Below are 13,831 nucleotides of genomic sequence, written 5' to 3'. Positions count from 1 at the left end.
ATGTTGAACTCTTACTTATATTTTGAAGCAACGTGATAGTGAAAGCGCCGGTCTAACTTGGTCGCTGTTGGTTGGCAGGCGAGTAAAGTCATCTGACCGCTCTGGTCATGTGATTGTAAACAGGAATTGGTAGGGTCTTTTAAAAGGTAGGAGAAAAATATCTTGCTGTACGTTTAATGTATTCCGTTTTGGACGATGCACACTACTTAACGACAGCCATTTTTTTACGTTTTCACTATAGTGCGTCCCATGAGCTTGCTACCCCGAATAATCATTTCTGATTGATTACAATACACTGATTTCGTTATGATCAAGATGCTTGGAGTAGTCTACGTATGGCGATGCAATGAATGGTGGTAGCTTTTGCTTCTATCTGTATGCATGTCACGTGTATGCAGAGTATTCCATTCAATAGTAGGCTATTTGACAATCCAACCTGTGTTTTACGTGCAATATTAGGTGCCAATTCTATCACAAATTTCCTCCTCCGTAGTAGCTGATGTTCAATTGCTCTTGCCAAGAGAGTACTTCTGGCGAGCGTCGTCTCATGACTCCAAGAGCCGAAGTGGTGTCTGGCTGAATTGAGCTCGCAGTCATGGTGGACTTTCTGGCGGAGAATAACTTGTGCGGCCAGGCCATCCTTCGGATTGTGTCCAGGGGAAATGCTATCATCGCCGAGCTTCTTCGCCTCTCCGAGTTTATACCGGTGGTCTTCAGGCTCAAGGACAAAATCGACCAACAGAAATACGGAGACATCATATGCGACTTCAGTTACTTCAAAGTAATCTCAACATTTTGAGCACAGTTCCTATATTTCTATTAGGATTCTTCACTGCATTGTAAAACTTGACGTGCACTTTTTGTGTGCATAATCTTTGTTGATGTTCTGTAGCCTACTGTAAATGTATTCAAGACTATCTTTTGGAGTCCGGTAATGAACTGTAAGCTTTTCATTCCAAGGGACCAGAGTACTATGAGGCAAAACTAGAAGCAAAACCAGAACTTCAAGACCTGGATGAAGAATTTAGGGAGAACAACATTGAAATTCTGTCACGGTTTTACCTGGCATTTGAAAGTGTCCATAAGTATGTAGTGGACCTGATAAGGTAAAAGATCTAACCCATCCGCTCATTTGAAACAAGTAGAGTTAGACAATATGTGGAGGTCAGAATTGAAATTTGGTGTGATTTCATGACCTTGTGAATATCTTTTTTGAAGATACCTAGATGACCTTAATGAAGGCGTGTATATCCAGCAGACCCTAGAGACTGTGCTCCTGAATGAAGATGGAAAACAGCTCTTGGTAATGAAAACTGGCCCCAAAACCAACAATCTCTTATGCTGGTATGATAGCGAATGGTCAATAATGTACTGTGTGTCTGGTTCTTCTTACAGTGTGAGGCCTTGTATCTGTATGGGGTAATGCTTCTGGTCATCGATCAGAAGATTGAGGGAGAAGTCAGAGAGAGGATGCTGGTGTCGTATTACAGATACAGGTGAGAGTGATCAGTTCAGTGATTCTCCCTTCTACACATTAGGGGTCAAAACTGACAGATGTGAATGTTCTCCTTGTAAATATGACTGTCCGTGTTATCCGTGGTAACTTGAGATTCGTATATAAACTTATTTTACCCTTATGAGACTCTCCAATACTGTGGTCTTAACTAAGGTGACCATATTTGAGTTTGAGAAAAAGAGGACACCTTGTCGGGGGGGGAGGGGGCGTGGTAGTGTATGGCATACAGATGACCCCTCCCCTGGCAACAAGGTTTTGACATCTTTTCCACATGCAGATGTCATGTGCTGTTGTGAACAATGCAACTAGTCGACCAATGACAGTTCTCTCTACAGTCAGAGCTCGTGCAAAAAGGTGGAACGTAAGGGAGATACCCTTTCCAAAACTTGTAAGGGTGTAAAAACTAGTTTGTGAAAGACCCAGAGAAACATAAATATCCGACGAGGCAAAATCCCGGACAATTTTGGAATCCCTGCCCGACACATTTTTTTAGGTCTCGAAAGGAGGTCATGTCCGGGTAAAATAGGATTTCTGGTCACCCTACTTCATTGACTGAACGTGTCTGTGTTTTTTTTCTCAAGCGCTGCACGCTCCTCGGCAGACTCCAACTTGGACGACATCTGCAAGCTGCTGCGCAGCACGGGCTACTCCAGCCAACCCGGAGCCAAGCGCCCCGCCAACTACCCAGAGAGCTACTTCCACAGGGTGCCCATCATCCCCACCTTCGTCTCCATGGTGATCGGACGACTGCGCTCCGATGACATCTACAACCAGGCGAGTGGAAGGAGGGAGGATAGGAGACTTGAAAGAATCTTTTATCTTAGTCAAACGTCAGAAGCCAGTATCAAAAGCTGACTGATACAATTATTGTCCATTCTATGTTTTTCATTTTTCATGACCGGTTGTTTATTTACGATCTTGTTTGGGTAGAACCTCAATCTATTATTTTTTTTGTGTGAATGCTGATGTGAGATTCATTTCACTTCTAATGTATACGAGGATTTAAATGTGGTATTCAATGCTGCCCTAACTTGTTAGAATAGAATAGAATAAACTTTATTTGTCATTGTGCATTAGATACACAACGAAATTTGCTTGTGCAACCACTAAAAAAAAACAATGCTTACATCCACATACACCTTTCAATCACACTAAAGCACATTAAAGCATGCTTGCAACCCCACGCACTCACACATAAATAGGGAGATGATCAAGACAAGTTGTGCTGGGTGGAGGGTAGGAGGGTTGTGTGGTTATTTAGTTCTGTGATGGCCCTAGGGATGAAACTGTTCTGCAGTCTGGAGGTGCGTGTGTTACGCCTCTGCGCTGTTTTGTTGGCAGTGGTCTTGTTTTATCTGTGCTCATTACTTCCTGATGTGTTACATTGTTTCCTCAGGTGTCCGCCTACCCACTTCCTGAACACCGCAGCACCGCTCTGGCCAATCAAGCAGCCATGCTCTACGTCTGCCTGTACTTCACCCCGAGCATCCTCATCACACAGCAGGCTAAGATGAGAGAGATTGTCGACAAATACTTCCCTGACAACTGGGTAAGAGATTAGTCAGACAGTGGTACAGGAGGTAGAGGAGTCGTTTAGTAATCAGGAGGTTGTAAGGTTGCTACTTCGATTCCCCACTCCTCCTTACCAAGTGTGCTTGTGTCCTTGAGCAAGATTCCGAACCCCTAAACTGCTGATGTATAAATGCAAAATTCCTTGTAAATAAGCTAAATAACTAAATGTAAATGTATACTAAGTGTTAATGGATGAAATGGTCACATTTATTCTATGTTATTAATATATTGTTATGGTGTACGAGCGTTACGATTAAAGTCCTATTGCTAATCAGTTTAAATAAACAGTGTTGTTTACAGAGGGTTAGATTTGTTTACCTAACTTGCATCAATGTTCAATGTGAAGGCTGAATACCCATCAATGTATCCGTTGCAGGTAATTAGCATATACATGGGGATCACTGTGAACTTAATCGAGGCGTGGGAGCCCTACAAAGCTGCCAAGACGGCACTCAACTACACTTTGGACACGGCTAACATCAGAGAACAGGTACAGTGAACACTCACAGGCTTCTCTTTTCTCTCTCATTCCTTTTTAAGTTTTCTGTTTCACTCCATCCGACCCTAACACTAACACTTTGGACACGGCTAATATCAGAGAACAGGTACAGTTTATGTGCTTTATTTGTCACATACACAAACATGTCGTGAAATGTAAAGACCTTGTACAGTGAACTCTCACAGGGTTCTCTATTCTCTAATCTCATTAGTTTTTAAGTTTTCTGTTTCACTCCATCCGACCCTAACACTAAAATTTCCTTGTAGGCTAGCCGATATGCTGCCAGTATGGACAGCCTGAGACCGCACGTACAGCAGCTGCTGAAAGAGGGGTTTCTCAGAGAGGAGATTGTCCTAGACAACATCCCCAAGCTGCTCAACTGTTTGCGGGACTGCAATGTCGCCATCCGTTGGCTGATGCTCCATACTGCAGAAGCAGGTGAGATTTAAGATCAGGTATTGAAATTTAAATAGAATAGCCTTTATTGTCATTGTATTTGCATACAACGAAATTTAGCGCCCTGCTCCTGTTGGTGCCACAAGGGTCAATACACTAAAATAAATATTAAAAGTACAACAAACATCCTAATAGCTTTTAAGGTGTGTGTGAAGTACACATTCAGATTTCTCGACTTCTGTTTTTCAGTCTATGATCCAAATAACAAAAGGCTGCGTCAGATCAAAGAGCAAGTCATCAACGACTCCAAGTACAGCCCCAAGATTCTCTTCCAGTTGCTGTTGGACACTGCCCAGTTTGAGTTCATTCTGAAGGAGGTAAGCTTTGGACAGCATTTAAGAATTTAGAAGTTACAGACTTGCTTCAGATTTGTAGTTCCACATTGGATCGTCCTTTTGCTGTTTATGTGTAGAAATGATATATTTATTTATTGATTGATTTTTAGAATCCTTAAAATGTCTTAATTAGTGCTCTCAGTTTAACGCGTTATTAACGGCGTTAACGCAAACCCATTTTAACGCCGTCAATTATTTTATTGCGCGATTAACGTTTTTAAAAAAAAATTATTTAACGTTCCTTTTGGCCTCGCAAAAAATGCGATTAATCGCGATTAAATATGTTAATAGTTTCACAGCACTAGTCTTAATTTTAGAGAAGGTTTAAAGAACCCCTTGATGCTGTCAGCAGAGACTGAAATATTTTTTTTTGGTTTTTGTTTTTTTAAATCATCTCCTCCAGATGTTCAAGCAAATGCTGACTGAGAAGCAGATGAAGTGGGAGAGCTACAAGCGGGAGGGCTCAGAGAGGATGACCGAGCTCGCTGAGGTCTTCTCCGGGGTCAAGCCTCTCACCAGGGTGGAGAAGAATGGTATCTATTGTTATCATTATTATTGTGATATCTAAGAATGGTAGACAATTATTATGATATCTAAGAATGGTATCTATTGTTATCATTATTATGATATCTAAGAATGGTATATATTGTTATCACCATTATTATGACATCTAAGAATGGTATCTATTGTTATCATTATTATGACATCTAAGAATGGTATCTATTGTTATCATCATTATTATGACATCTAAGAATGGTATCTATTGTTATCATTATTATGACATCTAAGAATGGTATCTATTGTTATCATCATTATTATGACATCTAAGAATGGTATCTATTGTTATCATTATTATGACATCTAAGAATGGTATCTATTGTTATCATTATTATGACATCTAAGAATGATATCTGTTGTTGGTTATCCAGTGTTTTGGTCTTCTGCGACAAGTTGAGCTACAGTTTAAAGCCAATGGGAAAGCATCTCTAGTATTCTTTATAACCGATTCACGAGGAGAAGTGTTGCATGATACAACATCAGCTCACCTCTTTCCCGTTCGCCTACCAGAGTCATCAGTGGGCCGTTTCGTCTCACACATACTGCATTAGCACCCATATCATTCAATTTAATTCAATTCAATTGTATTTATATAGCCCCATATCAATACAATTGTCTCAAGATGCTTTACAGAGCCCAGAGCCTGAATATCATTTCAATATCATGAATCGGTTCCAACCATGATGTCCTTCTTCTCTCTGTAGAGAATCTCCAGGCTTGGTTCAGAGAGATCTCCAAACAGATCGAGTCTCTCAACTATGAAGACTCCACAGCGGCTGGGAGGAAGACTGTTCAGCTCATCCAGGCCTTAGTCGAGGTGAGAACTGTATTTGTATGTCACTGAGGCAAGATGGCACAAGATGGTGTTGTGTTTGGTACTTCATTGAAACCTGACTTACCGAAGGCTAGCAAGAATGCAAGTAGTTAGTATATTTATAGTGTATTAGTCGAGGTGAGAACAGGTTTTTTATGTCACTGAGACAAGATGGTGTTATGTTTGCTACTTCATTGAAACCTGACTATAGAAGGCTAGTAAGATATGCAAGTAGTTAGTGTATTTATAGTGTATTAGTGTATTTATAATGCTATGCATTTAAATAGTGAATTCTGTCTTGTACTTTTTTGTACTTTTGTACACAAAGGGCTTATACACACATTCATGTGTCAGCTGATTTCATTAATGAATTTCACTCCTTAGTTCAACAACTGTTGTGATGATCAATGCAGATGATCAACATATGTAACAAGGAGGAACTTGTCCTTTCTGAACCTATACGTTGTTTCATGTTGCCATAGATTTTCTTGTAGAGCAGATGTTATAACATGCCCACTGCTGCTGTTCTGAAGGTGACGCTTGTCATACCTGCCTTGCCCACCAGGTGCAAGAGTTCCACCAGCTGGAGTCCAACCTTCAGGTGTGCCAGTTCCTGGCTGATACTCGCAAGTTCCTGCACCAGATGATCCGCACCATCAACATCAAGGAGGAAGTGCTGATCACCATGCAGATCGTGGGAGACCTGTCATACGCCTGGCAGCTCATAGACAGGTGACCTAGTTCCTGTTCTGTCATTAGCCTGGACAGGTGATCTAGTTCCTGATCTGTCATACGCCTGGCAGCTCATAGACAGGTGATCTAGTTCCTGATCTGTATCAATATACTGCGTTTCACGTGTGCATATTGAACCGTAGGGGGTCGTACCGAATGGGTCGACACAATACTGTGTACCGTAGCATCCCTAGTTTACACAGTCCTAGTCATGTGTTATCTTCTTAACATCTCATATCTTGGGTTGCAATAACACGAGGTTACTGTACTCTACTGTACATGGGACTGAGGAACTACGCGTCTCCTTTGTTTGCTGTGTTCAAACGGCTTCCTTAAGTGTGACCGGAGGATCGATGTGGTCTTATTTCAAGAATGCCTTTTCTCTTTTCTTCACAAATCTGTAACAGCTTCACCGCAATAATGCAGGAGAGCATCAGAGCGAGCCCAGCAATGGTGACTAAACTGCGAGCGACTTTCCTCAAGGTAAACCACTCCGTTAATTACGTCCGTGTGACCTTCCTTAATGAGATTATTGACCTTCACTGGTAACGTGCATGACTGACTACAAGACCATGACTTGCCCTTGCATCAGAAGACTAAATATATAAATCGTAAACAGAAACTGTTATGCTGTATGTTCATCAAAAGACTAAATATATAAATCGTTAACAGAAAACTGTTATGCTTTGTGTTTGTACCGTGAACAGCTGGCCTCTGCCCTGGACCTGCCACTGTTGCGCATCAACCAGGCCAACAGCCCAGATCTGCTAAGCGTGTCCCAGTTCTACTCGGGAGAGCTGGTGGCCTACGTCAGGAAGGTGAGAGTGGAGAAGGTGTTTTTAGTTTTTTTTTTCCATATGTAAAAATGGATAAGTTTATGTGTAAATGTCATTTTTCACTTTAAGAAGAATATTTATTTAATATAAGTACAATTTTTAAAAGGGAGTGTTGGACTGGTCACACGCAAGGGAATCAGAAGCCAGTGTGAAGCACTTGGGTTGCATTGAACCCACAGATTGTCGAACAGCAATAGTGTGCCTTAATACAATAAAAGTAATATATTTAGAATTCATGGGTTAATGAATGATCCTCTCCAGGATATTATCCACCTGTTTTTTTTTCACCTGAAACTGTTGCATGAACGCTTGCGTTAACTCTGATTGTTTTTGTGAACTGTTTTGTAAACCATCCTCCCTCAGGTCCTGCAGATCATTCCAGAAAGCATGTTCACCTCCCTGGCCAAGATCATCAAGCTGCAGATCCACGACATCATGGAGGTGCCCACACGCCTGGACAAAGACAAGCTGAAAGACTACGCCCAGCTTGGGGCACGGTATGAGGTGAGAGAGGATCATGAATCAGAATCAGAATCATGTTTATTGGCCAAGTACATTTTCATATTCACTGATTTTTGTTCTGGGTTTAGTTGCTCTCAATGTACTTAAACTGAAAATATGCAGTATAACACAACAGTTAATGGACGATTGCTTTCCTCTTGTGAATTCGATTTGGCTGAATGCTGTTAAATCTGGATGTTTTATTTTTTTGCCTAGTGATTTTCTTTATGCTGATTTTAATTGTCATGAGGGGAAACCCTGAGAGTCTTCTGAATGAAGAGTGTGTTACAAGTAAAATAAATTATTTGTATTAATATTATGTAGCCGGTGTAACAGAAGTGACGTTTTTGTCCACAGGTTGCCAAACTCACCCACGCCATATCGGTATTCACTGAGGGGATATTAATGATGAAGACAACACTGGTTGGGATCATTAAGGTAAAATGTCTTGATACCTGATACTTGATTTCAGAATCAGATCAGAATCAGAATGGTATTTATTGGCAAGTAGGTTTACACCTACCTGGAATTTGCTCTGGTGTATAGGTGCATACAGTGAACATAAAACATACAAACATAATAAGTACTACACATGAGAGAAGTCCTTCAGATAAAATACACAGTCTATAGAATACAATATATATAAAAAAATGTATATAAAAAGGTAAATTAGAAGGTAAAATGCTTAATGTACATCATTTCAGAGATGTATTAGGGTATTAGATGTATTATCATTTCCACTGTTGCAAACTTGTCCGTGAGACATTTTTGTCTTTTCTCAGGTTGATCCTAAGCAGCTTCTGGAAGATGGTATCAGGAAGGAACTTGTGAGGCGTGTGGCTTATTCTCTCCACAAAGGCCTTATCTTCAACCCCAAAGCAAAGGTTAACGTTGAACTCCCTCCCGGTCCCTCTTAGGGTGTTTTTGTTGGTTGTTGATGTGTTATCTCTCTCAGGCAATGAATGTGTCACATTCCATAAGCTGACACAGAATGGCACATGGCGTAGTTTTGGGTCCAGTGCAAGGCAGATCTTTGCTTCCACTAAACGGATCGTTAGTCATTAGCCTGCTAATTGTTTTTGTCACCTAGTAATTGGTGGGGTATAGTTAGTGCGTGTATATAAAATTCTTTCCATCCTTTTTAAACAGAGCCTTCTCTTAAGGGAGGATATTTAACTTGGAGGTTTATACCCGTATCAAATATAAAATAAAATAAAAACCTTTTTATTCAGAAAAGCGTTTCCTACTAAAAACATGTTTTTAAAATATGTTTTTACATTTAGTTTTTTATGTTTCACTGTAGCACTCTGAGGTTCAGTTGAATGTAGAGTGCACTATAAATTAAATGAATTATTATTATTATTATTATTATTATTATTATTATTATTATTAACACTCACCTCTCCCCGTTCACAGCCCAGCGAGCTGATGCCGAAGCTAAAGGAAATGGCCGCCACCATGGACGGGTTCTACCGCTCGTTCGAGTACATCCAGGACTACGTCAGCATCTACGGGCTCAAGATCTGGCAGGAGGAGGTGTCCCGGATCATCAACTACAACGTGGAGCAGGAGTGCAACAGCTTCCTCAGGACAAAGGTTGGACCGTCCAACACTTCTTTAAAGCAGCATAACGGATCAATTGCTAATCGCTAACGAGATGCCAGTGGCTAAAACCAGCGAAATCTCTTGAAATGTACTTACTTTGACACTATGACAGGACAGTTGTTTACTAACTAGTTTAACACAGTCTGTGGACTGTCCAACACTTGTTTAAGAGTAGACTTTCATTGTACGGTTCTCGTGGACTGTAGAACATTTGAACTATGATTGTAATAGACTGATGTTGTACTGGTTGTCATTGTGATTCTTATGTTACCCACTCTCTCAGATCCAAGACTGGCAGAGTATGTACCAGTCGACACACATCCCGATTCCCAAGTATCCACCTGTGGACGAGTCTGCCACCTTCATTGGACGGCTCTGCAGGGAGATCCTCCGGATAACAGATCCCAAGTATGCTCAGATCTAGCCCATTAGATAGCAGGAAGAGCTTTGGATATATGCTTACTTTTGCTGTGTTCAGCTGTGCACATTTTCTATTTTGTGTCGTTAGTAGAGAGTGGTCGCGTTTAGTTGAGAGATGTGTGTGTGTCACTATCTCTGCCAGAACATAGTCACTTTCACTTTCACTTTTAATATTGGGATCGTTTCTGTCTTTTAGAGTGACCTGTTACATTGACCAGATGAACACGTGGTACGACCTGAAAACTCACCAGGAGGTGACCAACAACAGACTGTTCTCTGAGATCCAAGACACCCTGGGCACGTTCGGGCTGAACGGCCTCGACCGACTCCTCTGCTTCATGATCGTGAAGGAGCTACAGGTAAATCCTCTCAGATCACGCAAAGAATCTCACGGGAGAATTGTTTTGTTATAATTAAGATATTGCCTGGGAACGACTGCAGTTGCCAATCTGTTGTGTTTAATGCATCAGGTCAGCTTTGATGATGACCACCTCATATGAAACTCACACCCTACCTCTCACCTCACTCTCGCCTTACATTCTTTTGTCATTAGAACTTCCTAACGGTACTTCAGAAGAATATTCTCAGGGACAAGGTGGTGGTTGATGTGTTCAAAGCAATGCTGAGTGCCGTTAACCCTGTCAAAGGCATTGTGGGTAGGTACACCTAAGTTACAGTGGCCTACAGCTGTCATATTATTGAAATTGCGGTCATGGTGATTGTTGTGTGTTTGGTCTTAGCCAATGCAGGCAAAGTCTACCCCAACGCGGTGGCTAAGACTCAGAAGATCTGGCCGGCATATTTGGAATCAATCATGAAGGTAATACTTTTTTTTTGTCTTATTTAATCACTTCTCATGCAAGAAATGTATGTGTTATTCACTTTGTGAATTGATTTATAAGGAATCAAATGTTTTGGTTAGAACTTCTTAATTAAATAAGTCATAACAACAAAATTAGCTTTCAACGTAAAAATATATGTTTATTACGTACCGTGTAAAAACAGTATGACTGAACGTAGTATTCCATACAATCATGTCCCTTCTCAGGTGGGTCAGATGCAGATTTTGCGGCAGCAGATAGCCAACGAGCTGAACTACTCCTGCAAGTTTGACTCGAAGCATCTCGCCGCTGCTCTGGAAAACCTCAACAAGTAGGTCTCATTTTACCTCCTCCTCCTCCTCCTCCTCCTCCTCCTCCTCCTCCTCTTCCTCCTGCACCTGTGTTCTGTGGTGTGCCTGAATGTCTGTTGATGGTCAAAGGTATCCATTTTTTTAATGAGACAAGAGAATGTGTCCCGAGAGATAATCTTAGTCAACCACCAAATGCATGTTTTAATTTGTAGTTATTCACTATGTGAATTGATTTATTAGGAATAAAATGTTTTGGTTAGAACTACTCTTAATTAATTGAATTAATTAATGTAATACTCTTTTGCACACAGCTCCCTGTTGGCTGACATTGAGGCTCACTACCAGGACCCGTCTCTACCTTACCCCAAGGACGACAACACGCTTCTGTACGAGATCACCTCTTACCTGGAGACCGCTGGGATTCACAACCCTCTCAACAAGGTTAGTCCCTCCTTCAGCTTCTTTTGAAATCGCACTTTATTGGACGTTAAGAGGTAGTGAATTCATCTTGGAATATTCACTCTTTTATGTCATATTTAGACTAGATAGTACACAGATCAAGTTCAACTTGCACTGCTAATGTAACAAATACATCTTACATCCTACATTACCAAATTGCTTTTTTTTGCACTACCATAACCTCACTTTATAAGGAAACTTATGCTGCTATACGTTTATCTGTATGTTCTACTTGTATTATGTAATGTCTTGTCTGTATGTTCTACTTAGTATTAGGTTAGGTAATGTCCTGTCTTATCTGTTGTGCCTGTGCACTTTATGTGTTTCACCGTAGGAGAGTGGGAAACATTCTTTCGATTACTTTGTATGTCTTGACATTTGAAGTAATTGACAATAAAGCAACTTTGACTTTGATTCAAATGTCAGACTGCCTGTTGGTGTTGATTGATTGATTGATTGATTGATTTAATTCAGATCTACATCACAACGAAGCGCTTGCCGTACTTCCCCATCGTGAACTTCCTCTTCCTCATCGCTCACCTGCCCAAGCTGCAGTACCTCAAAAACCAAGGTTGGAGCATCTCACACAAGTGTACACAGAAGCATTTTGACTGAAATAACCTAAATAAATAATTACTGAATCAAAAACATTCAAATTCTGACACTATTGTGTGAAACAATAACAACAAAAGTCAAGGACGGAGCTCGCTCTCAAAGAAGTACCTTAAAAACCGAGTTTTTCATCCAAAAGTGGTTTGCACTTTAGGTTTCTTGTCTGGTGAAGCCAATGAACCACTTTTGGATGAAAAACTCGGTTTTTAAGGTACTTCTTTGAGAGCGAGCTCAGTCCTTGATTTTTGTCTATGTAACTCTTTTGGAGCCCACGCAGTGATACAGACAACAGCCACTGTCAAAGGCGCAGATTCTGTCCGTGAATACTAAACAACAACAACATAATTTTTTCTATGTTGTGTTATGCATATTTGATGGTTAATAAAAGTACACTTGAATCTGAACACAATGAAGGGCTGAACTAACACAACTGCATGTTCCGTGTGCAGGAATGCCTTGTGACCTTGACCTTTGACCTTGACATCTGAAAATCGAATCAATTATTGCCATTATATTACCCAATCTCCCCACAAAGTTTGATGGAAATCGGTCCATGCGTTTCTGCGTAATCCTGCTGACAAACAAACAAACAAACAAACAAACAAACATACAGGGGTGAAAACATAACCTCCTTGGTGTAGGTAATGAAGGCTGAACTAACACAACTGCGTGTCCCGTGTGCAGGAATGACGTGCAGGAAGGCAGCGGACCCTGTCGACTGGCCCCCCACTGGTGCTAGGGCTGCTCACCCTTCTGAAGCAGTTCCACTCCAGATACACAGAGCAGTTCCTGGCCCTGATTGGCCAGTTCATCCGCTCCATCATGGAGCAATGCACGAGGTACAGTACAGTCTCCCCAACCCACATTGTTTTCATTGTAGATTTGCAGGGAAATGATTGGGCCATACACTATTACAGTGGTGTAGTGGTCCCTAGAGAAGTGGGTATACTCTGAATTTTTTTAAGCAGCCCATACAGGCAGAACAGGATAAACGCCCTGTTTTGAGAAGTGGGTATACTCCGTATACCTGCGTATACCCTGGACTACACCACTGCACTATTGCAGACAAGGAAGAGCAAGGGGTCAGAGAGACCTGGTTTGGCTCAAAAGTCTTTGCATATGAGTTGCAGAGAGCCCAAACACTAGATACGATAAAACCTGAATGCTACACTATTTACTATTGTTTACATAAGGGTGATCTTCGCTACCTCTGCTACTTTTCAAAATGATTTTGCACTGTATGAACGTGCTGCAGTTCTGACGGCTGACATGAATTTACAGCCAGAAGATTCCGGACCATGCCTTCTGATGTAGTAGGTGCGCTGATGTTTCTGGAAGACTACGTGCGCTACACAAAACTCCCTCGCAAGGTGGGACCTATACTGTTTTATACTGTGTTGAATGTAACAGTGGAGAGCATTAAAACGTACTGAAATGTTGGGTTAGCAATGGAAGGGATATTATTATGGTATGTTTTTTTGGTCAAATGAAGTGAATGACTTCAAGTGTGTTTCATCCTTCTGCAGGTGGCTGAAGCACATGTTCCAAGCTTCATTTTTGACGAGTTCCGGACTGTGATGTGATCGCTATGTTGCCGAGCCTTCATACCAGCAGAATTTATGTCATTTCATTCAGTCAACGATATAAACTCTCTGTCCCCTCACATTTGCCTTTTCAATGTCTTAAAGCAGTAATGAAATCATGTATTGTTAGATTTTTTTTTAACAAATAGCATTTCCATTAGAAATAATGTGTTGTCATTAAATGATAAATGCCAGCTATTT

General features: G+C 41.0%; 1 protein-coding gene across 1 annotated transcript; it reads left to right on the top strand.

Annotated features, from left to right (window-relative positions):
• The first annotated feature begins 114 nt into the window (after positions 1 to 114).
• Positions 115 to 13,720, top strand: washc5 (WASH complex subunit 5). Its single transcript, XM_080857410.1, is given in 31 exon segments — positions 115 to 146; positions 494 to 781; positions 961 to 1,106; positions 1,219 to 1,303; positions 1,396 to 1,496; positions 2,098 to 2,290; positions 2,913 to 3,065; positions 3,465 to 3,578; positions 3,854 to 4,025; positions 4,233 to 4,360; positions 4,782 to 4,911; positions 5,641 to 5,753; positions 6,316 to 6,482; positions 6,890 to 6,965; positions 7,190 to 7,300; positions 7,682 to 7,822; positions 8,177 to 8,257; positions 8,602 to 8,703; positions 9,236 to 9,415; positions 9,708 to 9,832; positions 10,041 to 10,203; positions 10,398 to 10,500; positions 10,585 to 10,664; positions 10,893 to 10,996; positions 11,288 to 11,417; positions 11,910 to 12,006; positions 12,732 to 12,769; positions 12,771 to 12,886; positions 13,329 to 13,344; positions 13,346 to 13,417; positions 13,574 to 13,720. Coding segments are annotated over 30 exon segments (3,480 nt in total). The 5' UTR covers positions 115 to 146; positions 494 to 595; the 3' UTR covers positions 13,631 to 13,720.
• The last annotated feature ends 111 nt before the right edge of the window (positions 13,721 to 13,831 follow it).

Source organism: Sprattus sprattus, assembly GCF_963457725.1.
Source record: "Sprattus sprattus genome assembly, chromosome: 19".
In the NCBI taxonomy this organism is placed as follows: Eukaryota; Metazoa; Chordata; class Actinopteri; order Clupeiformes; family Clupeidae; genus Sprattus; species Sprattus sprattus.
This window is presented reverse-complemented; position numbering and strand designations above follow the sequence as displayed.